At 43.9% G+C, this 27,915-nt stretch overlaps 1 protein-coding gene across 1 annotated transcript; it reads left to right on the top strand.

Moving 5' to 3' along the window:
- Positions 1-101: 101 nt before the first annotated feature.
- PSMA2 (proteasome 20S subunit alpha 2) lies at positions 102-17,306 on the top strand. The gene is made up of 8 exons (XM_077491689.1): positions 102-250; positions 6,027-6,103; positions 7,031-7,163; positions 7,838-7,960; positions 10,308-10,389; positions 11,718-11,791; positions 16,601-16,658; positions 17,025-17,306. The coding sequence occupies exons 1-8, from the start codon at positions 210-212 to the stop codon at positions 17,139-17,141; spliced, it is 705 nt and encodes a 234-aa protein (XP_077347815.1). The 5' UTR covers positions 102-209; the 3' UTR covers positions 17,142-17,306.
- Positions 17,307-27,915: the final 10,609 nt, after the last annotated feature.

The following is a 27,915-nucleotide window of genomic DNA, read 5'->3' as shown; positions in this document are numbered from 1 at the left end:
TTACGTGTAGACCACTGAAAAATAAAATAGACCTAATAAATAATTGTCTCTAACAGAATAATAAACGTTTATATTATCCTTTCTGAACAGCAGCGGCACGTACTGTACTTCCTTGTACTACATGTCCCGGCAGGCACAGCGCGAACCCTGACGTAGTGAGGAGTAGGGCGCTCGCTGCGCGACTCACAAAGAGGCGGAGCGGAGAGAAGATGGCGGAACGTGGATACAGTTTCTCTCTGACTACTTTCAGGTGAGTGAGATGTTTAGGCGGGGACCTACTGTTCTATGATCCGTATAGTGTCCGCTGTCCATTCCCAGCACGTTCTCTATTTTCTCCCGGCCTGACCCCGCTCTGTGTACCGCCAACCGGCACTTTGCACAGTCACTCCGCCGCCTGGCCGTCCAATCGCAGCGTGCGAGGCGCTCTGTACACATGGAGTCTGTCATCATTACATCCTGCTCCAGATCCTCTGTACCACCTACCCGGCCCATGATGAGCCTTCCACACCGGCAGCGGACTTCAGGGCCTGGAGCTTCTGTCATATGGAGCCCTCACTGCATTGGTGGCCTATGACACGGTCTGTGTAGGCCGACCTATCACATTCTCCCTTTCATTTAGAATCTGGACAAGAAGCAAGAAAGGAGATTCTGATTGGTGGGAACATCAAAGCTTTCTTCCGTAGGTTTCATCAGGCTCCTGTGTATCCCCTATTATATGGCTGGGAGGTTGTGGCCTTTTTTTTTTTTACTTTCACATTCACAAATTTAGCTGTCAGGCTTTGTATTTGGTGGCCTTGTGTCACTTTCTGTTCTGGCCTGTTCTAGTATTTTCCTGGGCGTCAGCCTTAGACACCGCATGACATTGCTGGTAACGCAAAGCTTATCTTCTTGCAGCCTGCGTTACTCACATGTGCAGCCGCAAAGAATGAATGAATGAAATACTTGTATAGCGCACAATGCGAACTGAATCGCCTCTCGGCGCTGTGACAAGCTTTGATCATCTTCTAAAAGAGGAAGGTCTTGAGTTTTTTCCTAAAAGCCAGGTAAAGAGGACGGGCTTTAATGCATATTTGCCGTGCATACCCTGTTTCCCTGAAAATAAGACCTAGTGTGAGTTTCTGGAATGGCTGCAATATAAGCCCCAGTTCAAGGCCTTGTAAAATCATGTAATCTGTTTGGTAAAAAGATATGTGCATTGTGGAAAATACCTTATTTACAGCGCTGCTGGGCACTCTTGTGGCCCACTGGAGCTCTTCTCCTCCTACCTGATGTCAGCGGGGAGCTTTGCCCATCCCTCTGCACCAGGTGGGGATCTCTGCCCCTTCCTCTGCAGCGTCGGAGTGGGTGGACGTCAGCGGGGATCTCTGCCCCTTCCTCTGCAGCGTCGGAGCGGGTGGATGTCAGCGGGGATCTCTGCCCCTCCCTCTTTTCCACAATAATAAACAAGGTGACGCACTGCACATTATATAATCTTTTTACACAATGAATTACATGATTTTACAAGGTCTTTAGCAAAGTTTTTATTTTTGGGATTACAGAATTTCACAATGCTGCTTTTTATTTATTTTTTATTTTTTTTGCCAAAATTAATATAAGACCTTATTTTCGGGGAAACACGGTATGTGTTCATGGATGGCTGAGGTTTTAACACTGAGCGATCATAGACCGCACAGTCATGATCAGGATCTGGCAGGATGGGCTCCTGGTCATGTGACCAGCAGTCAGCCTTATAGATAGTATTAAAACCGCAAGGCTTTGCATTGTGGTAATAAATGGTGTTTCACAGAAATGTGTTGTGCCACGCTGTAATCTTGTCTAATGGACGGGCAGCGTCGTCCAAGTAGGATTTTTACCACCGCTTCAAAGGGTGCCGATAATGGCAGACAAAATCATATTTAAGTTCATGATCTTAAAGGAGTTGTAAAGGCAAAAGTTTTTTTTTTTTTTATCCTAATGCATTCTAGACATTTAAGATAAACCTTCTATGTAGCAGACCCTCCTCAGCCCATGAGCCCCTTCTCTATCCAGCGATGTCCATGATTCCCTCAGCCATCCAGGGCTCTCCTCCTCCTGATTGGTTGGGGCACAGCTGTGACACCTTTGGCTCCTGTGGCTGTCAATTAGCCAATCAGGGAAGAGAGGGGACAGGACCGGCTCAGTCAATTAGCCAATCAGGGGAGAAAGGGTCCAGGGTCAGGGGCTTTGTGTCTGAATGGATACACGGAGCTCTGACTCAGCTCGGGTGTCCCCCCATAGCAAGCTGCTGGTCTCTGGTGGCACTCATCAGGAAGGAAGGGCCAGAAGCAACAAAGAGGGCCCTGAGAAGTTTTTTACTACGGTACACCACTAGTGTCAACAGATGTGTGTCTGACACCCCCTAATATCTGATTCGAAGCCTGTCCGCTAAAAACAGACGGATGGCAATCTGTCAATTGGATCAGATGTTAGTTGGGTGTAAATGGGACAGGCAGCCCATTTACATCTGATTGCCCATAGAGGAGAGCGGGCTATGCCTGTTTCCACTTTAAATGAGCAGAGTGGACATGGACCAGCCATCCACCTGCTCAGCTGGGATCAGAGGACAGATTACCCGCTGAGCAGGCAGACTCCAACAGAGCCTGTACTGCGTGGAAGGGGCCCAAGGCTTAATAGCTCTCCTTTGCATCTGCGAAAAGCAGTGTGTTTTGCTTACGGTTGTTGGAATGCATGAGTTGCACACATTCCTGCACCCAAATTTATGTGACCCGTTCCTTATGGGAATATTTTGCACCTTGCACGGATGGGGAACAGATTTATAATGTGTTTCCTGAGACTTTTCCCACAGCCATCAGGGAATACACTCCAAATACAAGATGTGCACTTATATAGTGAGGATTGGTGCAATCTACCACCAATATTTTGGTTTGTTTTACAATTTCATATCGGTTTTGGTAGGTATTCTGCCTTTATCCATTCAGTTATTTTACAGTTGAAAGTAGATGTAGCTAGCATTGTGGCTGACAAGCTGAGTCATTTCCTGAATTGTTATATTTCTGGAAAAGTGAAAGATCTCACCATCACAGTTTTAGTCCAAGACCTGAGGCCTAGTTTAGTCCATGTGCTAAGGTCAAGAAAAAAAGCATTAGGGTTTTTTTGTGGGATGCTGCCACAGTTGTTATGCTCTCCCTGGGATGGGGTGGGGGTAGCTGCATGTCAAGTGCCCCCAGAATAAGGGAATCCTTTTTGATAATGTGTCTTGTACTGCTATTTGGCTTAGTGCATGCTGTTTTCGGGGGTTCTTGTCAGGGGAATGACCACCTGCCAAGCAACAATGCTAATGAAACTTTCTTCTTCACTATGAAAATGTATCCACTGTTGCCCACCGAAAATGAGTTTTGCGTGATGTTGAAGAAGAAAGTTTCATTAGCATTCTTGGCAGGCGCCAAACTTTTATGCCCCCCTAAAAACTGCTATGCACTGCTATTCTTGCTGTCGGTACTGTATTTTTCACTCCGTAAGATGCACGCCCCCCAAAAAAAAATGGGGGGGGGGGGGGGGGGGAGCGTCTGCGTGTTTATGGAACGAATACCAGCCAGGCCTACCCATCGCTGTGTCACAATACCGGGCGGCCGTCGTCCTGGCTGAGCCTGTCACTTTAATGCCGTGTACATATGACCGGTCTTCCTGACGGACTTTTGGCAGAGTTCCGATGGACTTTCCAAACGAACAGACTTGGCCATACACGAGCACACCAAAGTCCGATGGATTTGAATGTGATGACGTACAACCCGACTAGAATAAAGAAGTTCATAGCCAGTGGCCAATAGCTGCCCTAGCGTTGGTTTTCGTCCGTCGGACTAGCATACAGACGAACGTATTTTTCGACTGGACTCAAGGCTGTTGGAAAGATTTGAAACATGTTTTAAATCTAAAGTCCATCTGATTTTTAGACAGCAAAGGTCCGATGAAGCCCACACACGATCGAATTGTCCAGTGGATTCGTTCCATCGGACCTAGTCCGTTGAAAAGTCCAGTCGTGTTTGCGTGGCATTAAGACAGAGCAACCCCAGAGGCTGAATGGAGTATGTCCGTTTGGGCTGCTCTGTCTATCTGAATGATTGGCGGATGTGATGATGCCCTCGCCAGGTACAGGTCAGGCTGCATTTCATGGGCACAGGTAAATATTTTAGTACACCATTTTGGTTCAGAATTATTTTTTTTTTCTTGTTTTTCCTCCTCTAAAACCTAGGTGTGTCTTATGGTCAGGTACGTCTTATGGAGCAAAAAATACATTACTTGGTGAGAGATGTTTAGTTTGAGGGGTACATGTTGAGGTTCTCTGAAAGTTTAGGGATGTGTTTTCACTGAGCAGGAATGACACAGCTTTTCAGCTTTCACTTTCACTATCAGCGGTTGGGAGGGGCCGATTACAGAAGGGGAATTCTGAAAGAGCGAGAGAGTGACTGATGAGCTGTAGTCTAGAATAGAAGCAGTTGTTCTTTGTTAGGTTTTCAAATAAAAGTCAAAATCCACATACTGTTTGTGATTGTTGGTGCTGTTGTGACAGTTAAGTATTAAATGTAAAATTCAGTTGGATCCACAGACGGCTTAATAAAGTAAAACCAAAGTATAGTTGCAAAGAAAAAAATCTTTTAGGGCTTGTTCACACTATACCTGCATAAAAACTGATGGGAAATCGCACAGATTTCACTTGCAGAAATAGACGTGTTGACATCAGTTTTCATGCACATCAGTTATATACCCTGTTCACACCAGTGTTGATGTCACATTTTTTTTTTTTTTTTTTTTTTTTTTTTTTTTTTGCACAGAAAACTGCACACACATTGCGGATTTCTGGAAAATCTGCATGTGATACCAGTGTTATCAGGGCACATAGAGAACAATTTTATTTTGTGTGCCCACTCAGAACATGTGCATAAAAATTTACGTCTCTGCACCCTGAGGCTTTGGTGTAATTTCCATCTGCTATCAGTATGAATCACTTCTGACATGTTTTCCTTACGCTCAAGAGAAAAATTATGACATTGGGGGGTAGGGAAAGCTCCAGCTTATTGACAGCATCCGCTCTGTTCCTGTAGTGTGTGTGTGTGTGTGTGTGTGTGTGTGTGTGTGTGTGTGTGTGTCCCTTCCATCCATTCGGCTCTCAGAGCTCTCCCCGCTGAACTCTGTAGTGTAGGGCTGAAACAACTAATCAACATAATCGATTATGAAAATAGTTGTCAGCTATTTTCATTGATTTGTTGGTCAGTAGATTAGTTGGCATGCATACAGAATGCATTATTTGTTTGTTTACATTTCAGAAAATACAGTGCAGCACACAAACTGATAAGCAAGTGCCTGTGACCTTGTGAATTTGATTTTGTAAGGAGCAATGCCTCATGGGTCATGTAGTCCTGTACAGAAGAGGGAAGTGATTTAACCACTTCAGCTCCAAAAGGTTTTACCCCCTTCATGACCAGGCCATTTTTTGCTATGTGCCGCTACGCTACTTTAACTGACAATTGCGCGGTCATGCAATGCTGTACCCAAATAATATGTATAAACATACTTTCAGGAAGCAGTGATATTATGAGAATACGCAAAGGTATGTAGTAGCTCATCTTATGTCATACTGCCACTTCCTGCCCAAACCATCAAGATGTCACTGCCTCACTAGTGGGGGAGATCCTTCCACTTTTTTGCCAACACACACGAGATTTTTTTCCATACTAACAAGATTTTACTTTCTTGATGGTCCTTTACCAACGATCGTGCTTTTGCTGCTTTTCGACCAGCAAACGTCTCCTCTCCAAACCAGTAAGATTGTCAAATTGGAGAAAACTGCATGGAGCAACAGTTTTATTTTAGCCATCTTTGTGGAAGCTTATAAAGTGCACTTGGCTTTATTTTATACTTCTAAATATGGATTTCTATTTACAGCCGTAAAGAATATATACTTTTGTTAACTTCTGTTCTGAGTCTTGGCAGGTATTTCTGGAAGGGTACCAGGGTCCTTGATTTTTAACAGTTCTTTTTGTTTATTTTAGTCCATCAGGAAAACTTGTACAGATTGAATACGCTTTAGCTGCGGTAGCTGCAGGAGCACCATCTGTTGGTATCAAAGGTATGTTATAAATCGTCAGTTACTTCCAGTACCTTTTTCAATACCCTTTAGTGTTTAAAGAGGGTTTGAACTTTGGAAGCTGCACCCCAAAAAAAAGGGGGGGGCAAGAAGGATAAGAACTAATTGCCAGTATTTCCTATAGCTGATCTGTCCCCCCTATACAAACTTACTGGGGGTAATTTACTAAAGCTAGAGCACTCAGAATCTGGTGCAGCTGTGCATGGTAGCCAATCAGCTTCTAACTTCAGCTTGTTCATTTAACCTAGGTTCACATTGATGTGATTTGGCATGCAATTTGACAGCTATTTCTGGCAATGGCACAGTCTGAATCCATGTGCCGCTGACTTTGTGGCGCCGCACCGATTCCCAAAAGTGTTTTTATTTACTACTTTTGGCAACATCGGGTGCGATTTCAATAGACATCTGTGCAGGAACCCACACAGATGTCTCTGACGTTGCCCCTGAAGTCAGACCGACATGCGGGAATGAAATTTAAATCCGGCAGCAGTGTGAACATAGGTTTGAGCTCTGACAACAAAACCTGGAAGCTGATGGGTTTCTTTGCAGAGCTTTTTGCACTCTACAAGTTTTAGTAAATCAAACCCATTGTGTCTGGTTCTGCATTGTCTCAGTGTGGAGGTGCCCATTGTGGTAGAGGCAGGGCTGTGCTTCATGTAAGAGCTGTTCCCCCTGATGACTGTGGCAGTGCAGAAAACACAAATCCACATAATGGAGATTTCTGCAGTGTGGGTCCTTGGGTACATTTTTTTTTTTCCAGCTATGAGCGAAATGTCAAATTGCATCTAAAACAAAATTCTTTATTTTTTACTGTTGATTTTGGCATCTCCCTGAGATTTAAAGTGCACATGTTATTTTCAGACATATTTTATTCACTGTATAAACAGAGTTGTACACTTTGTTTTTCAGCTGCAAATGGTGTTGTATTGGCAACTGAGAAAAAACAGAAATCAATATTGTACGATGAGCAAAGTGTACACAAAGTGGAGCCAATTACCAAGCACATAGGCATGGTGTACAGTGGCATGGGCCCAGATTACAGGTGAGCATCACTGGAAGTAAACGTCTGATCGTGTTGATAGAAAATGTAAAAACTGGAATACAAAACAATTCTGGTTTTAAAATGATTCTCATTACTGCAACTAGATAAAATGATGGCGTTTTACTCATGAAACCACTAATTTTACCCAATGCATGAAATTCAGATATACATTTTTCAAATTGGATACTATGATTAACAGCACCAGTGTTGCCTTTGCAATATTAGGTGTGCTTTTTGCTGTCTTTAGATCCTTGTGTTGCAGTAAAATGCATGATTTTTCATAACCCTTGAGCTGCGTCTCCATTCGTTTTTAATGGTACTATGGAGAGGCATGAACCGTGTGTGTTGTGATGTGCTGCATTAAAAACATTTCTAATAAAAATTCAGGTCCATTTAAAATCAGCTTTACCTTGGCAGCCCACTCAGTCACATGTTGCAATGCCCATTATAGGCATTCTTGCCATGCATTGTGGTTATTTCAGTGCATTGAATCGCAACACACCACACTGTTGTACATGCATTTTCATGCATTGTTAAAACCTAAAAATCTGAATAGGTTAACACTAATGATAATTATGCAGTGATCTTTTGACATAATGTGTTGTAATATCAGAGTTTCTAGTAGCTGTAGTCTATACTGTTATTTGTACAATATAATTTGTTTTCCTCCCCAGAGTCCTTGTTCGAAGAGCCAGGAAACTAGCCCAACAATATTACCTTGTATATCAGGAACCTATTCCAACAGCACAGCTAGTACAAAGAGTGGCATCGGTTATGCAGGAATATACACAGTCTGGGTAAGGTTTAATTGCTTTTCTTTGGTAAAACTATACATTTACCTCCTTTTTTCTCCCCTAAGTTTGGTATCCTTTTAAGAAATCTTGTAAACAGCTGGCCACTAAGTGAATATGCAGAGATTTGGCCTGCAGAAAGGGGCAAATCCCATGTCGCCTCCTTGTCCACCTAAATCCCAGTGGAAAACTTAAACTTGTGTCACACTGTAGCCCCAACTATGGAGGATATGATGTAATAAAGTTGCATCTTCCCAACCCCACTGTAGATCTGTATATTGGAAGTTGGCCTGCTGATTGTTATTGGATGTATATGTCATATGTTTTAATTTTGGCAATTGGTTTACCCACCAAAGGCCACATGCTACACTGAAAACGGAGTGTAGCAAGATAACGCCAATTCTATCCTGTAGTATTTTACATAGGAGCTGCTTACTGTGAATTTGTATTTGCTGTTAACTTAGATTTCCACTTGACATGGAATACACATAAAAATAAAAGTGTGTGTGTGTGTATGTGTGTGTGTGTGTATGTATGTGTATATATATATATATATATATATATATATATATATATATATATATATATATATATATATATATATATATATATATATATATATATATATATATATATATATATAATTAGGGCTGTTACTGATTAAAAATGTAGTGTTCGATGGTTTTTTTTTTTTTTTTTTTATCGACTAATTTCAATTAATTATAACGGACATACAGATCCAACTATTTTTAGCTGATCTCCTTGCATTGCATAAGTCAGTGGAAATTTGTGGTATACACTATATACAATCACCTGACATTAGTTAGTTTCCACAATCTATGACTTAACTTCACAGTTCACACAAACGTTTTAAATTCAAACTGTAGCACTGACATAAGTAATTTTTTTTTTTTTTTTTCTACAGTAGTGTGACAATCCCTCCACCTCCAGTCTAACTAATCACTCTCACTTTATGGCATGGACCCCTGTGCAAACAGGTGGTCATGCATGCGGGCATCAAAAGGGTTAACACGGACCATAAAATTCTCTCACAATCTCAGGTCATGGGTAGAAAGAAAAGATCAAAGTGCTCACCTCTTAAGTATAAGATTTAATTTTTGTGTTCAAACACAAACTACTCACATAAAGATGATAAAAACACAGCATGTAAAGCCGACAATCATGTTAGTTCCATAGGACAGCAGCAGGTAACGTTATGCGTAGCTCCTCCCCATACACATTGCGTTCATATAGAAACTTCAACGTCGCCGGACTCCACCCATCCCTCCCCCCCCCCCCTTTCCTTCGTTAGCAGACAGAGGCACTTGAGGAAAGGGAGAGGAGTCCAGTGACATCACCGGATCTCCGGCGGAACTCCCTGAAGACCTGGGAAGTTGGCGGAGAGGTGCGTACCGGTCAAAAGAATTTTGTTAGATCAAAAAAATTAACGATTAATCGAGGAATTAATCTTTAATTTTCACAGCCCTAATTAAAAAAAAAAAAATATATATATATATATATATATATCTATATATCTATATATCTCTCTATCTAATTATAGTGTGTGTTTTACTTTATACCTTTATATTGTATGCCATGTTAAGCAATATATTGAGGATGATTTAATTGCCTTTATAAATGTGCCTACCATGTTCTTATTTAGTGTTTTTTTTTTTTTTTGTCTTTCTGGTATGAAATGTGCTGCTCTAACATTTAATAATTTTAAAGTGGTTGTAAAGGCAGAATGTGTTTTTATTTTTATTTTAATGCATTCTATGCATTAAGATAAAAAGCCTTCTGTGTGCAGCAGCTCCCCTCAACTCCCCTAATACTTACCTGAACCGCATCTCAATCCAGCAATGTTGCACGACACACAGCGGTCCGAGACTCCCCTCCTCATTTGATTGAGGCAGCAGCATGGCGCCATTGGCTCCTACTGCTGTCAATCAAAATCTGAGCCAATGAGGAGAGAGAGGGGCCGGGCCGTGGTTCCGTGTGTGAATGTACACGGGGAGCTTCAACTCGGCTCAGATGCCCCCATAGCAAACTGCTTGCTTGAGGGAGGGAGGGACCCGAGAAGAGGCGGATCGGGGCTGCTTTGTGCAAAATCACTGCACAGAGCAGGTAAGAATAACGGGTGTTTTTTTATTTTTTTATTAAAGACTTTTTTTAGTATCACTTTAGTGAAAAGTAGCTTGGTGGTTTTGTGCTACGGCAGTATACTATATGGATTGGCAGGACAAAACATCAGGGCAAAAGCAATAGTCTGCAACAAACATTAGAAGTCTCCACGTTTTGATCTTTGAGTAACTAAATATTGAGTTTTCATTTTCTATCTGTTTTCTGTCTCCAGTGGTGTACGTCCATTTGGAGTCTCATTATTAATTGCAGGCTGGGATGAGGAGCGACCATATTTATTCCAATCAGATCCTTCAGTAAGTAGCACTAATTACGGTAAACCATGTCAACTTTCTGGTACAGCTAAAAACCTTTGTTTTGCAACCTGCATACAGTATCTCACAAAAATGAGTACACCACTCCACATTTTTGTAAATTGTTATATCTTTTCATGTGACAACACTGAAGAAATGATACTTTGCTACAATATAAAGTAGTGAGTGTACAGCTTGTATAACAGTGTAAATTTACTATCCCCTCAAAATAACTCAACACACAGCCATTAATGTGTAAACCGATGGCAACAAAAGTGAGTACACCGCTAAGTGAAAATGTCCAAATTGGGCCCAATTAGCCATTTTCTCTCCCCGGTGTCATGTGATTTGTTAGTGTTACAAGGTCTCAGGTGTGTTAAATTTGGTGGTTGAGTGAGCATTTGCTCTAATTTGAAGGGGGACCAGGTCACTCCAACCAAATACCAGCTTAGCCACTGCAGCGTGTCTAACCTGCAAATAATAAGTCAGTATTGGGTACACCATATTTACTCATTACTCATTTACTTATAAGTTTTCAAAGGATCTAAAAACATTACCTTCATATAAATGATAAAATAATCTGTATTGGTCCCAATAAGAGTCCTTCATGTATAAAGAACTCCTTGAGTCTTCTGTTTATGTGAAGGTTAACAGGAGCGGCTTCTAATCAGGAAAAGTTAGTCGCTTGCCTGCCCCCTCCGCCATTCATAGAACTATTTTTACTACACACGCCATGTGGAAAGTTCTGTGAATGGGAAAATTAGATGTCATTCAACTCTGTTAACCTTCACAGCGCTGAAGACAGCCACTATGGGCAGTGTCCGATGGCTGCGAAGGGGGTCACAGCATGAAGGATTTTGAGCAAAAGCAGCTGCCCTGCAGATAATGGGATACAAACCGCTTTACATATACCTGATGTGTATTGTACTATATCTCAAAAAACATTTTTCTTACTAAACTTCAGCTTTAAACGCTCAATTTATTTAGTCTGTTAGCCCTAAGCTTAGCGTTTTAATGTACACTCTCTTGAGCCGTTTGCACGTAAGCCATTTAATCTAACAGTGTGTTGTTGGCTTGTGGGTACTCACGTCCAACTAGGGAATACTCAATCAAACAGAGAAAAACAAAAATGCAATTGTTTCCGACTTTGGAATGTGGAACCTTAGCATAGTAAGTCTGTAGTGCTTTAGACTAACCAAAGCACTGCATTGTCTTGAGATGACAAGAATTTTTTTTAGGCTTTACACAAATGTTCACTAATGCTGTGTGTACTAGGGATAATATATAACTGGTCTGTGGTACTGCTATAATTTAACGTTTCCTTTTCTTAGGGAGCCTATTTTGCATGGAAGGCAACAGCAATGGGAAAGAATTATGTGAATGGAAAAACCTTCCTTGAAAAAAGGTACAGAAATTGTTGTAAAATCAATTTACATAGCCTCTTGTTTTAAGACTATTTCTGCTGCGGCAAGTTTTATTTTTAACACGCTTAGAGATGCTCCAGTCTCCTGTGAAAAAATGAAGTCAGCAGTTACAACTGTAGCTGCTGACTTTTATCTGAAAGTGGACCACCCGGATACCGGGGATATGGCAGCTAGCTTAATTAAAGGAAAAGGAATATACAAGAAGAGAGCCATATTTAAATTGGCACCGTGCTAAGTAAATATAGCTCTTGGTAATTTTCTTGCAAAAAATACAGATTTTTAACTTGTAAGCAACAAATGTCAGAAAAAGGTTTAGTCTTTAAGTGGTCAAACTGACCTCATTTATAGACCTTAAGATCGGGAGGGGGGTAGAATCACTATTTTGATTCTTTAACGATTAATCATGCTGCTCTACATTAGAGTCTATAAATATTCAGCACTTAAGTCCATCACTTTGTACACAAGTCACCTTTTCCTAGGCCAGTCCCTATTGCATATTGTCGTCTTGCGTATTCCGTATAGGCATAGGATTTTCTCTAGTCTATCCAGGATAGAACTGGATGGGCTCCACCTCCGGAGGCAGGAAACACAAAATTCAAATCCACAAAGGGTGGCTTCTGTCCCTCTTCCCCAGTCTTTGTTTCTGCCACCGGAGGAGGTGGCTGGATGGGAGCTTTCCTTTCCCTGAGCCTAGGTAGGGCTGCCTAAGGGAGAGGGGGAAGGAGGTCTGCAAGTACCTAAACAGGCATCTGAGTCCCCCGGTCAGGTTGCGGAGAGCTGATACCTGTGTCCCCTTCCAGGACAGCCCGAAGAGGGCTGGCGTTCCCCGCACAGGGCTCACGGCGGTCTGCTGGCCGTTTACTATGGTATCCCGGCGTGAGTCCAGTGTGGGGGAGGGGGGGGGGCGTAGGCCTTGGGTTCCGGTCTGTGGAACGCAGAAGGAGGGCGGGGAATTCCGGCACACCACTTCTGGGTCGCGTGGAGAGTATGGACGCCAGATTCATGGCGGCCTATTTAAGACGCCAGCCGCAGGTCCTGATCAGCTGAACCAGGTGGCAGTGGTGCCAGCTCAGGTAGGCAGACACTGGGGTTCCTTTTGGCCTACAGGGCTGGGGGGTGATGGACTTAATGCTAGCACCCATTTCCCCCCCTTTTTAGTGAGATGGAATCCAGTACTGTAAGGCCTGTGTCGGGGTTAAGTTCGACTTCTCACTGTTTATCAACCACCCCAGCTTTTCTAGAAAGGAAATGGCCATCCGCAGATCTCCTTGTAATTGAAGCACGGAGGGTGCAAAAAACAAAAAAGGTTGTCTAAGTATGGGATGACTTTCAGTCTTAGGGAGGCCAGTGGCCCCACCAGGATTTTTGGAAAAATACTGGTAGATGAAGGCTGGGCCCTGAATTGAAAATGTCAGACCTGCTTTCCCCACTTGATTGCCACTCTCAAAAATGTGAGATTCTTTGTGGATGGAGACATGTAAATAAGCGCCCCCCAGATCGATGGAGGCCATGAAGCAATCCGGGGTGAACTCAGTGACTAAGATCATCTGTCTCATAGAGGAGAAAGTTTAAAAAGGTGAAGACGACACTGGCCTTTTTTAAGAACAATCTGGCAGTTTCCACCCGTTCAGCCATGTCGGGTCTGGGTCTCCTGGCAGCAACAATCCCTGCTGTACAATGGGCAAGGGCCCATTTCAGGTGTCTCCAGGCCAATATCCTGAACAGCTGGGACAGTGCAGAAATCGCTGGACACAAATTTCGTCCTATCTCCAAAAACCATGCGGTCTCGGTGGTGGAGGGACAAAGAGAACCTTGTGCGGAGTCTATGGTCTCTTCCGGTGTCCGTCCACATCACCACAGGCACCAGGCAAAAACGCAGTCCCAAAGATTGGCCAACTTTGAGGGAATTTCAAGCAATCTGGGAAGAGCTAACTGCATTCGCCAGAGAGCTGAAAAGTCACCACGTACATCTGCGGACAGTCTGGCAGCAGTCTTATTTGAACAAACAAGGGGGAACAAGGTGTCCATCCTTAATCGGACTAGTGAGCGCCATCTTTTCTTGGGCCGAGAGGAACGTGAAGTCAATATCCCCAGTCCATCTAAAGGGAGTGTATAATCATCTGGTGGACTTTCTAAACCGACACTAAGTGTACGAGTCAGAATGGTCACTAAACAGCGGAATCTCCCGTCTAATGGTAGTGAAATGGGGGCCTTTCAGAGGTGGATTTGTGTGCCAACAAATCAAATGCCAAGGTTCCAGTGTACTTCCCGCTGGAAAGAGTAGGGGCCAAGGGGATAGATGCCTTGGCCCAGAAGTGGGCCTTTCGCCTCTGCTACGCCTTCTCTCCAAACTTATTCCCCTGGTTCTGAGGAAGTTTGTTCAAGAGCGCACCACAATGATCCCTAGTGGTCCCGTATTGGCCGAAGGGGCCTTGGTTTTCCACTCTGTTGCGCCTGGCAGAGGAGCCTCCCCTCATGCTGCCTGAGAAGAAGGATCTGCTGTCTTGGGGCCCAGTTCTATTGCCAAAAATACAGACCCTGAAATTGGCAGCTTGGTGTCTGAGGAAAGCCTCCTGAAGTCTAAGGGGCCCTCGGACAGGGTGGTAAACACAATTCTTTCTAGTAGAAAGAAGGTAACCCAAGCAATTTATGTTAAATTTTGGAAAGTTTTCTGTTCATGGATGGATAGATACCAAGAAGGTGTCTGCAAGCATTCCAGCAGCCATCTTGGAGTTTTTACAAGACGGTGTGGACCAAGGACTGGCCATTAGTACATTAAAAGTGCAGGCATCGGCCTTGTCTGACTCCACACAGGCGCTATCAACTTTTTGGGCGGATCAACACCAGAACAAATTTGTTGAGCAGCAACATGGTCAAGCTACTCGACTTTCATGAAGCAAGACCAAGCGTTTGGGAGAAAAGCCCTCCACGCAATAGTCGTACCCCCCCCCCCCCCCAAACTGTTAAGTTCACGTTGATCCTCTCTGTTTTTCTCTAGACGTCTGTCCAGGTCAGCACTAGAGTTGGACTTAAAGCGAGAGTCCGCCATTTTTTTATTTTTTTTTTTAAAGCCAGCAGCTACAAATACTGCAGCTGCTGACTTTTAAAATAATGACACTTACCCACCCAGCGCACCCGCGATGTCGGCACCCGAAGCCGGTCTCTCGGGTGCTGCCGCCGCCATCTTGGGTATGGGAATCAGGAAGTGGAGCCTTTTGGGCTTCATTTCCCGGTTCCCTACTGCGCGAGTCGCGCTGCGCAATAAGGATGGTCCCCGGTGTCTCTGGGATCCGTGTGTTTCCCAGCAGGCAGCGGGGGTCCTTCGGAAAGGGGCGTAGATTCTGTGGAAAGGGGCGTACCCTTTCCCAAGGCACCCCCCCCCCCCCCATGTTGAGGGCACGCAGCCTGGTACGGCTCAGCAGGGGGGGGGGCTCGCTTTTCACCACCCCCTTTCCTAGCCGGCCGGGTAACGTGCTTGGATAAGGGTCTGATATGGACCTCCCCTTTAAGTCCATAACCAGGTGAGGGGGGCCAGTGACGGCCTCCTTCATTGGCCCCGGCCACCTGGAGACGCGCTCAATATGAGCGGACTTTTCTCCGGGCGGGAAAAGTCCGTTCATTTCAAAAGTGCGGCAGACTGGCACACACACGACCGGATTGTCTGCCGAAATGCGAGTCCGGTGGACAGATTGGAGTGCAAAAATACTTTCTGGTAAAAAAAAGTCCGCCGAGCCCACACACGGCGGGATTGTCCGGACTTGAGTCCGCCGGACTTTTCCACCGGATTGTTTGATCATGTGTATGGGGCATTAGTCTCTAACTCTGGTTTTCAGGGTTTTTTGGGCACTACAGCAGCTGGTGACACTGGTAGGGCAAGAGCTAGAAATTGTGCTGTTTGCTGCCAAGGTTAACTATTCCATTTTCATTGGCTCTTAAAGTGGTTGTAAACTCTCCCCCCACAACTTTGTTCCATGTAAATCAGCATAAAAAAACCCTAATGAAAACTGCTTGTAGATATCTCCTTACTTAGTATGGTTATCCTTTTTGTTCTTTAGAATGACGTCACTGAGCATGCCCAGATCTCCCTTGATTTACGGCACACTCTTGTCTATCTGTTATCAGGACTTCCTACAGCACACCACTGAAATCCCAGGAGACTGCAGAATCATTCAGAGCTTCCTCCTACACAGCATGTGACATCGCATGCAGTGTAAACCTGGCCATTACTGCAGTCTTATCAGCTGAAGCTGATAAGACTGACAAAGGCAAACATTAGACAATTGGCACAAGTAAATACTATGAAATAAAACAAGTCGGCTATGAACAGGGAAGCAGGGTTGCCATAGAAACGGATTGAGAAGGATGCTTGATTAACAGTACAGGAAGTGCTCAATGTAAGGGCGGAAATACACTACACTGGACTCAGAAAACAATACTTAAGATGGTGCTGCCTAACTCCTGGAAACAAGTTTTTTTTTTTTTTTTTTTTTTTTTTTTTTTTAACATTTCTTTAAACAGTAAGTAATATGCAATTTGGGCTGGATTACAGTGGCTATAGTGTGATAATTACTTATTATAATGGACTAAATGAAAAGAAGCATCAGAGTGGGAGAGTTTACTTCCTCTTTAAAAGACAGAACAGCATGGTTTTGAGAGGTCTGCAGACATTCAAATGCTTGCTTTCTGAATTATTCATTTGAAATGGGAGGATATTTTTCTGAAAATCTGTAGTTTCCTGGTTGGAATATCTAGCGAATGGGAATGTGATCTGATATTGCTTTGTTTCCTAGATACAATGAAGATCTTGAACTTGAAGATGCTATACACACAGCAATTTTAACATTAAAGGTAATTACTCTCTTAAGGTAACACTTTTCAGGGTTTGAAGTGCCCCAGTGTAAACCGATATTTCAAGGAAACCTATCATGAGTGTAATTTTTCATTACTGATCCTTTCCTAAAAAGGTAAGTTTGCCAATTGCCATGTACATCTGAATTTAGTACTTTGAGTCAAAGGTACTAAATACATATGTAAAATGCCAAGTCGGCATCTGTGATCTTCCTAGTAATATCAGTCTGTGATGCAGAACATTTTTCAGCTGGGTCACAATGAGAGAACCATACAACTAGGATTTTCTGAAGGTCAGCAATGCCAGACTATCCATTTTTCTCATAATGCAATTCCTTTAATTGTCCTGCTTTCTTTACTCTGCAGGAAAGTTTTGAGGGTCAGATGACGGAAGACAACATTGAAGTTGGTATTTGCAATGAAGCTGGATTTAAGCGACTCACTCCTGCTGAAGTCAAAGATTACTTAGCTGCTATAGCATAAAAGGCTTCCAGTCCCGTGTAGTGTTTTTTTTGTTTTTTTTCTGCCACTAAAGGATTCAAAAAATGTTTCTTTGCAGATTTTTTGCATACTTTCTTATTTCTACCTGTCTGACAGATCTTTTTAAAATGACATGGTTCTAATCACAATAAATAATATCAAATACAAGGACTTTTTTTTCTTGATTTGTCTATTTCTCATTTATTTATGTTGGGGGGTGATTGTTACTATCACAGTAATTTTCATAAGAAATCAATATTAGGAGTCTGCACGTAGTCATACTATTGAGACTTTGACAAAAAGTGGATACATTCTCCCCCTAGTGGTAATATTTAGATCCGTCGTAGGAACTTTCATGTCCACAGGGTTAGATCATGTCTAAGCTGATTTAGTCTCTATTAAAATTGGGTGTTAAAACCAGGTGCTAAAGAGTGCCTGAAATGAATTTCTGAGTTATATGTTGCATAGGTTAAAATAATTAATATTTAGTGTCAGTCACTTTTACACATGCCACTGGCCAAGAGAACCTGCAAGTGTAAATGGTTTAACAGTCTGTTTAATGGGTGAATTTTGGTAAAACTGTCTGGGCCTGACAGACCTCTGCGTACACTTTAGGCTTTGCTCAGCCCCTCCTAGAATGCATTAACAAGCCTTTACGCGTATTCACGTTTTCTCCGCCAAACACTTTTGAAGGTACTGGTGATGTTTCCTTTCTTCTTCTCCCCCCCCCCCCCCTTTTTTTTTTTTTTTTTTTTTTTTTTTTTAAATGCCTGTATGTGCATAGACACAGGCTAAAATACAGGTGCATTTACAGTCAGAAAAGGTAAACTGCTTTTTTTTTTTCTGCCCAGTGTGCATGAGGACCTATCTGGTGTTTTTATTTGTTCAGGAATGCTGTATGTTGCTTCTGCACTACTGCAGACAAATCCAAAGAGAGAAGCCTTGTAACTGGCCTTTTTGTTCTGGCAAAAACCAGTTACAAAAAGTACAAATATTGTACAAAAAGTGTACAGTTTCAAATATTGCTTTGCAGGGCCTACCTCGTATATATAAACTGCTATAATAATAATAATTTAGAAAACCTATTCCACTCCCCCCCCCCCCAGGGGTTCCATCATGATTGCAAACAGGCAGGGTGAAAAGGGAAAGCCTTGACTGGTTCCCCTGGCAATATCAAAAAAGGGAGAGGGTAGACCCTATTTTACTGGCAGCTTTGGGATTCCTTTAAAGTATATTAATATCCAGTGTTAGTTTAGGCTCAAAACTCGTATGATATAACATTTTTTTCCCATATATATCCCCAGTCCACAGAACTGAAAGCTGTAAATGAAAGAAAAGTTTATTTCAAATTAGTAGATTTTTCGGAATGAATCCTGTCTATATTTACCAAAGCAGAAATGGTTTTGTGCAGTAGGTCTATATGATGAACATTCAATGAGGTATTTTACCAGGCTTGGGGAGTAGTACCACATGTGCTTCTTACATAGTATCAGGTTAAAGTATCAAGAGCTTGGAAAAGATTTTAGCTCTGTGGTTGCAATCCTCAGTGTGTGGTTCATGCCATGCAAACCAGATGATTTGTTCTTTATAAAGGACTGTATAGCAAGTAAAATTTCTTGAACCATGATAGCGTGAGTGGAGGGGGACCCAGGCATACTTGCACTACCTAGCCTACATTCTTTGCCTCACTACCACTATTAGAGAAGTTCTCCACTTCCTCTCAGCCTGCTTCTCTCAGATTATAAAGACTTGCTGCTCTCTCTGAGGTAATATTTCCATAAAGACATGTCCACTATGCTCACTGGAATTACCTCTGCAATGCAGGATCTCGACATTAGTTTCACATGCAGAAGATCCGTGACATTCTCCATGCACACAATGATTTAATTGATTCTTATGTGGCACGTGACTCAGAACTAACAGGGTATCAATACTATACTGGCAGATTTAGAAGACAAGTCAAGACGCAACAGTATTAAATCTCAAAAAATGGTCACCCAACCGCTTCTACTTGACTATTCAAGTCAACTGCTATCTGAGCTTATTGCTGGAGCATACCACATCCCAAAACCTTAGTTTCTATCTGAAACACCCTATGTTGCTTTCGCAAGGATCCATTTCTTTCATATAAAAAAAAGGGATGCGAGCTGCCAAAAATAACCCTGCCTGATATGAAAAATTCTCAGGGATCACTTTATACACAGACCCATCAGTAGCTGCTATCCAAACCAAGAAACAGTTCCTGACTATACCATGAGCGCTCAGGAATAATAAAATCCTTGAGAGAAGGCATGACCTACACGACTTACTCCCTAGACAAATGTATGCAACTACTGAAAGAATGGAAGTTGATGGCGCTTGTGTCCCTGCTGCCAGACAAAATTATCGCTTCTAAATTACCGATGGATGGAATAAAACTGTTATGCTGCTCCACGAATGTTCAAAGATTATGAATGAAAGAATGTTCAGCCTCAGTGGGGCTGAGCAGCTGGGCATTCCCTGGGAGGTCGATTTGGGGGTCCCTCTCCTCTCTCCCCCCCCCCCCCCGTGGGGGATGCTGCTGAGCGCTGTGTTTGCCACATAGACAGGGGGGCTCTCACCTTGGGTGGGGGCTGTGCCCTGGATTTCTGTAATGTCTCTCCCCTGGAGGTCTGTGTCTGCTGATCGCTGCAGAGCTGTTTGCCACCATTTCCTCTGCCTGTATTTCACTGTCTCATGTATACAGTAGAGCTGCATGATTAATCGTTAAAAAAAAAACGCAATTTCGATTCACCCCCCCCGTGAGGATCTCTTCCGCTGAGAGTAGGCAATTCTTTCATATAAACAAGTGGAGAGATTATCTGCTCACTCAGCTGTGAAAAGAAAGCATCCTGGGCAATCTTCCAAGTGTAGAACTTGAAACATTGTATATCTAACTATTCTTAGATCAAAGGTATAGGACTTCTTGTGTAAACAAATAATCTGGTCAGTCTGCCAAGCTTTCAACCACTGTAAATGCAGGAAGTTTAACCACTTAAAGTCTAAATCTTTTTCTGACACTTCTTTCTTAAGTTAAAATCAATATTTTTTGCTAGAAAATTACTTGGAACCCCCAAACATTTTATATACATAATCAGAGACCCTAGGGAATAAAATGGCAATTGCTGCAATATTTTATGTCACACTGTATTGGCCCAGCAGTCTTTCAAATGCAATTTTTTGGGAAAAAATACACTTCAATAAATAAATAAAAGAAACAGTAAAGTTAGCACATTTTTTTTTGTTTTAACGTGAAAGATGATACGCCGCGAGAATCGTGATCTATCTTCTAAGCAACAAATTTGTGATTCTCATTTTAGCCAGAATCGTGCAGCTCTAGTATAGTGGCCATTTTTGGTGTGACCAGTGAGAAGCATGGTCAGACTCCATTTTTCTGTAGTCCGGTGGTCATTTTCCCTGTGATTATGTCCTTTGTACTGGACGCTCTGAGGCCATTTTGTTGAAGCCTAAACACGTTTTTCATGCTCAGCGCGGTTATCTCTCACAGGCATCTGGGAGCTGACACAGGGACAGTGCAGAACTCGGTCAGGGTGGTGAGTCCTGCGGTGGGGGGCCCCTCAGCCTGCAGCAGTTAGGAGGGTGGGACCATCACTGTCCTAAGTCCCTAACAGGTGGCAGACAGGGTAGGGTCAGCATGGCTTCAGAAACTGGTGTTTCTTCCCCTGAAATCCAGGCAATTGCAATCGGTTCGCCTGCAGACAGTGCAGTGCCCCTGAACGCTTTGTCGGCGCTCCTTAACGCGTTCAATGCCAAGATGGAGGCTGTGCGTGGGCGCAAAGGTGGTAAAAAACAGCCCCTGTCCTCTGGGGAGAGCTCTGACGCAGACTTGGCCCCACTGAGGCTGGTGACCCCTGCTCTGTTATTTCAGATGATGCTGACCAGGACCGATTGGACAGTGAGGATGAGTCCCCGTTCCGGGTCCGCACGTGACAAAGTGCTTGTTGGAACACTTATCACAGCTGTGCATGATACCCTGAAAATTCAGGATACAGCAGATCCCTCTGCTGATGAAATTGTCAATTTTGGGTCCCATAAGCCAGCCCGTACACCTATGGTGTTTCTGTATCTGACTTATTTTGATAAGTTCATATACAAGGAATGGGGTCAACCGCAACTGACCTTTTCGGTCCCCAAATACATGGCGGTGCGTTACCCCTTTGAGTAGAGCCTTCTCAAAATATGGTTGGCTCCTCCGGTCGTGGACCCCCCAGTATCCAGGTTAAGCAAAGTAACTACAATACCGATAAAGGTAGGAGTCCCCTCTAAGGACCCCATGGACAGGAAGGCCAAGGCAGTGGCCCATTCCTTGTTTACGGTTGTGGGGTCAGCAATGCGGCCAGCACTGGCATCCGCACTTGTGTCACAGACACTTACTGAGTGGGCAAAACGTTTGCACTGTGAATTGGGGGAGCAACAAGCTTCTCCTGTCTGCGTGGAACTAGCAGACCAGTTAGTGCAAGGCCTTAAGTACGTTTGTGACGTGGCCCTGGATACCCTCCCTCTGTTATCAAGGGCTTCAGTGTCAGCAGTGGTGCTGAGGCACCTGATTTGGCTAAAATGCTGGTCGGCTGACCAGGCATCTAAGAAAGCCCTGACGGATTGACCCTTCCTTGGTGAGCGGCTCTTTGGAGCCTCATTGGATGACATTATTAAGAATGCCACAGGTGGTAAGAGTACCTTACTCCCACAGGCCAGGAAGGCTAAGGAGCCACGCCGTAGGCAAAGGCACTCAATTTCCACTCACAAATGGCTTTTTCGTCTGCCCAGGGCTTCGGCTAAACGTCCCCAGCCCGTCAGGATGACCTCTGAAGGACAAAAGCGCCCCTGGAACCGCAAGCCTGCGAGCAAATGTGCTACCACATGAAGGTTTGCCAACACGGGTGGGGGGGTCGCCTTCGGGAGTTTTCAGCCCGGTGGGCATCTCGGTTGTCCGACCAATGGGTCTGCGATCTGATTTCCTCTGGCTACAAGATAGAGTTTATCTCTTGGCCACCAAACAGATTCTTCCTCTCCAGTATACCCTTACTCCTGGCTCGCCAAATGGGGGCGGTAAGGGACCTGCTGAGTCGCGGGGTTATAGTACCTGTCCCGGAGCCGGAAAGATTCCAGGGGTTCTACTCCAATCTGTTTGGACGTACCCCTTCCTTTTTGGGGACTACAATCTTGGACAAAAAGAACCCTCAATTGCTTTGTAAAAGTACAGAGGTTCAGAATGGAATCAGTTCGCTCAGTAGTCGCTGTAGTTTCTGCGATTGGCAGTTGGGGAAGTCCACTACCAGTTTATGGCTCTCCCTTTTGGCTTGGCATCAGCCCCCCGAGTCTTTACCAAGGTATTGGCTCCAATTTTGGCATTGCTAAGACAACGCGGGATCGCAATCATAGGTTACCTAGGCGATCTCCTCCTAAGAGCATCTTCCGCCTTAGAATTAGAGGAGGATATGGCAATCACCATGCAGACTCTGCAGGAATTTGGGTGGCTGTTGAACCTAAAAAAGTCAGTGATTGTACCAACTCAGCGCTTGGAGTACCTAGGCCTACTGCTGTTTCTCCCTTTAGACAAGCTGCATACTCTCAGAGACGCGGTAAAACTGTTGATGAACCGCAGGTGGTCGTCGCTACGCTTCTACAGCGAGTCCTAGGACTCATGGTGGCCTCCTTCGAGGCAGTACCGTATGCCCGGTTTCACACCAGAATCTTGTAGAAGGAGATTTTGACCAAGTGGGCCAATCTCCGTTATCACTGGATCAGCAGATTCAGGTGAGCCAGTCAGTCAGGGACTGACAGATCCCTGGCACTTCGGTGAGGGAAGTCGTTCCTACCTCTGAATTGGACAGTGATCACAACGGATGCCAGCCTAATTGGCTGGGGTGGAGTACTGGGAGTACAGTCGACCCAGGGCCTCTGGTCGTCGGAAGAATCCAAGTTGCCAATCAATGTCCTCGTGCTACGAGCGATCAGGGTATGTCTCTCCACATGGTCAATAAGACTTCAAAGGGCGTCAGATCAGGATCCAGTCAGACAATGCCATAGCAGTGGCATATGTCAATCATCAAGGAGGAACAAGAAGCTCGTCCGCCGCACAGGAGGTCGCTCACATCATTCAGTGGGCAGAGCGACATGTACCAGCCCTATCGGCCATTTACATCCCGGGAGTGGAAAACTGGCAGGCGGACTACCTAAGTCACCAGATGCTGGACCCAGGAGAATGCGCACTACATCCGGAGGTGTTCAGGCTGCTGTGCCTACGTTGGGGCACACCAGACGTGGATCTTCTGGCCTCCCGTCTCAATCAGAAGGTGCCGAGATTTGTGTCCAGGACAAGAGATCTTTGGGCAGACGCGCCAGACGTGTCGGTAGCCCGTGAGGTCAGTACCAACTGATCTATGCCTTTCCTCCACTAAAGCTGCTACCACGTCTGCTTCACAGAGTGGAGACCGAGGGGATTCCAGTAATCTTGATTGCCCCATATTGGCCTCAGCGTCCCTGGTACACAGACCTAGCCCCCTGGTGACTGCCGTTACAAGAGGACCTTATGTCTCAAGGTCCAATTCTCCATCCTGCTTTACCATCACTGAGAGCCAGGTGCTAAGGAAGCGGGGGCCTATCGGACTCTGTGATTCCAACTACGTTGAGAGCACAGAAATCTTCTTCTCAGAGGATATATCATCGTAGCTGGAAGGCCTACATCTCCATGTGTAAGGAGAAAGGATGGCGTCCACGTTCCTATTCTATATCCAGGATCCTGCTGTTTTTACAGCGAGGAGTAGACCAGAAATTGGTTTTAATCACTATTAAATTACAAATATCAGCTGTGGCTGTCTTTTTTCAGCGACCCCTGGCGTCTCACTCCTTAGTGAACACATCTGTACAGGGGGTCCGACACCGACATGTAGTTCCTCCGGTGCGACCACCGCTACCCCCGTGGGATCTAAACCTGGTGTTATCGGCACTTCAGAAACCGCCATTTGAGAATATCAGAGAGATTCCTCTGTTGACTCTTTCCCAGAAAGTGGTCTTCCTAGTGGCCATTACATTGGCCAGGAGGGTTTCAGAACTGGCGGCCTTTTCTTGCAAGTCGCCCTATCTGGTTATCCACAAGGATAAAGTGGTGTTGCATCCGCAACCTTCTTTTCTGCCGAAGGTGGTTTCGGCGTTCCACATCAATGAAGACGTGTTACCATCTTTGTGTCCTAAACCGACACATCCTAAGGAGGTGGCCCTCCATTCCCTGAATGTGGTCTGGGCTCTGAGGGTGTATTGTCTGTTACGGCTCCCTTTCGGAAGTCCGACTCCTTGTTTGTTTCGGTGGCTGGTACGAAAAAAGGCATGGTGGTCTCGTCGCCCACCATTTCCAGGTGGATCAGGCAGATTGTAGTACAGGCCTACGCCTTGAAGGGGCAAGTGCCCCCCTTTCCGGTCATGGCCTATTCCACCAGGGCAATTGGAACGTCTGGGGCCTTCCGACATCAAGCGTCTGACGCTCAAGTGTGTAAAGCGGCGACTTGGTCGTCTGTTCACATCTTTACAAAATTCTACAAAGTAGATGTCAGTGCATTGTCTGATGCCTGTTATGCAGGCGGCCGTGTAATTTGCAATTGCACTAATTTTTTTCTTTTTTTTTTTTTTACAAGAAACACAGTTACCTTTAAGTGTTTCATTGTTACCACATGTTCCGAGGCAGTTAGATAAGGTAGTGACTCCCAGATTAAGGAGCACTCTGTTTTTGTGGGTAAAATTTTTATGTGTTTCCCACATTCTGTTTTCGTGGGTGAAGCTTTATGCTGTTTCCCACATGCCCTTTGGGTGAAGTTTTTATGCTGTTTCCCACTCCTCGTTTTGGCATTGCTTGGGGACATCCCGATGGTCTAAGTAAAGGAGCTGTGTCAGTCAGTGAATGCAAGAGAAAATAGGATTTTTTGTACTCACTGTAAAATCCTTTTCTCTGTAGTTCACTGACTGACACAGCACCCTCCCCTCCTATTTTTTTACATTATACTGCTTGTTGATGTACCGAGGCTGCAGTATGCAGGCTGGGGGGTTGTTACTGAAGGCACTGCCCGTTGGGCAGAACTAGAAAGTTCTGGTTTTGTTGTACATGTGAACATGTTCTGCCTAGTCCTCTCCTGAAGGTGGTGTAACAACCGGATGGTCTAAGTAAAGGAGCTGTGTCAGTCAGTGAACTACAGAGAAAAGGATTTTACGGTAAGTACAAAAAAATCCTATTTTTCCTACAAGAAACACATTTTATGAAATGTAAGGCTCCCTATCAATACTCTAAGAAATTTCCCATATTTTTCCTGCAAATTTTGAAAAGAAGAAAGTGGGAGATATCATTGCTGTGGAAGCCTCACTCACTTTCCAACATATTTCTTCTTTGGAAGATGATAATGATCGATACATTGTTGTGGTATGTAAACCTAATGGTGTATTGTTCACTCTGGTCATTATATTACATCTCTAATATCAGACAGATCAACTTTCTAAACCACTTCAGACCAGTTCCTTGGGGATCCCCAGGTCTTCAAAACTAGTGTCCCCATTGGAAGATTTCCCCTCTATTACTTTTGTGGGGACATCACAACATTTGGGGTTTTCTTTTACTTTCAATCATAATAGTAAACAGAGCAAATCAGAGGAAAAATCTCCTTAACCGGGGTACAGACAGCAATAAAAACTGGCAAGGTCTAATTTCTCTCCACTCTATCCAAAACAAAAAAAAATGTTTTGCCTTTAGTTATACTTTAACAAGAAAAGATCCTGCCCCCTAAATACTTTCCTTCACAACCAGGATCTGTATGATAGCTGGGGATGTCAGGACTGTGCGGAGCGTGATTATACCTATTTCTCTGTGGCCCACCGCACCTAATCCAGAATAGACCTATTTATCATGAATAGGTGAACGGTCTCTTCTATTACCTCTTTAAGTGTTGAAATTATCTCCTGGTCAGACCAAATCCTGGTAACGATTGATGTCTATGAATCCCATAACGGCTCGGTCCCATTGTGGAAACTAAACACTTACCTTGTCGCTCTCTGACTATACTCAACAAATCACAGATGCTCATGATCCATTCTCCATAAACGATACTGCAGTCATTAACCACTTTATGCTGTGGAATGCCATTAGGCATTTTTGAGGAGTATCTTCCTAAAGTTAAGCTCCCATGCTAAAAAACGTAGATCACAACAGTTTAACTGATTCGAGATGTTAGATCACTTGAAGCGGTTCATTAAAGAGGAAGTAAACCCTGATGGGTTTACTTCCTCTTTCATTCCCTGCAAAGGCAAAGCATAATGGACTACTATGCATCGCATAGTAGCCCATTATGTGTCACTTACCTGACACAGGAGCCAGCGATGTCACCGCTGTCCCCTGTAGTCCGGCGCATCCATCTTTTCGGTGGGGTCTCGCAGCTCCGCCGCTGTCATTCGGCGGAGCCGCGATGACGTCACTCCCGCGCATGCGCACGGGAGCCGACACGCGCGGCAGCTCCATTGTTGGAAATGCCGCGCTCAGTGCGCCTGCGCGCCGCTGTCTACGGCGCATGCGCCGTAGACAGCGGTGCCTGTCTTCGGGCAAATATCTCCTAAACCGTATAGGTTTAGGAGATATTTCTTGGACCTACAGGTAAGCCTTAATCTAGGCTTACCTGTAGGTCAAAGTGGTTTGTAAGGGTTTACAACCACTTTAAAGGGACCTAACTTCACACAAAAATCAATTGAACCAGGCTAGCTCTTAGAAATGTGTTATTGTATCAGTATGAGAAACATATTTGAATACTCAAAGCTAACTCTTATGCCCCTTAACGATCAGGTACTTGGAGAGATGCATCAAGCATAGACAACTTACTACCAAAATCTCTCAATTAATTGATCCGAAGAATGGAAGTAGCACCTACAAGCATTAATTACACATTTAATTTCTCAACTGCCTATTACACTTTTGAAGGCCCTGGAGCACCAGGACAATGGAAACGCCAACAAAATGGCCCCATTTTGGAAAGCAAACACCCGAATGTAAAATCTATGAAGTATAATGAGTTTTGAACAGTCAATTTTTTTCCTAGAAGTTTTTGGAAAACCTGGAAAAATAAATGCATTTTTTTTTTTACACAAAGTTGTCCATTTATAAGATATTTCAAACACACAGCATGTACATAGCAAATATGACACGCCAAAATACATTCTGATACTCCTGTGTATGGTGATACCACATGTTTTAAACTTTTGCACAGCCTGGCCACACACAGAGACCCAACATTGAAGTAGCACCTTCAGGCGTTCTAGGAGCATAAAATACACATCTAATTTCTCAACCACCTATTACACTTTTGAAGGCCCTGGAGCACCAGAACAAGTGAAATGCCCAAAAAATGACCCCATTTTGGACAGCAAACACCCCAATGTATAATCCATAAGTCATATTGCGTGTTTTGAACGGTTCATTTTTTTTTCAAAAATTTTTGGGAAAATGTGGGAAAAAAATGAAAACACATTTTTCATTTTTATTTTTTTACACAAAGTTGTCCATTTATAAGATATTTCCAACACACAGCATGTACATAGAAAAAATGACACCCCAAAATACATTCTGCTACTCCTCCTGAGTATGGCTATATGTGAGGCTTTTAGACAACCTGGCCACATACAAAGGCCCAACATCCAAGGAGCACTATCAGGTGTTCTAGGGACATAAATTACGCATCTAATTTTCTGACAACCTATCACATTTTTGAAG

The sequence above is a fragment of the Lithobates pipiens genome, unplaced genomic scaffold (assembly GCF_037356315.1).
Source record: "Lithobates pipiens isolate NorthernLeopardFrog02 unplaced genomic scaffold, aLitPip1_a1.2 Scaffold_19, whole genome shotgun sequence".
In the NCBI taxonomy this organism is placed as follows: Eukaryota; Metazoa; Chordata; class Amphibia; order Anura; family Ranidae; genus Lithobates; species Lithobates pipiens.
This window is presented reverse-complemented; position numbering and strand designations above follow the sequence as displayed.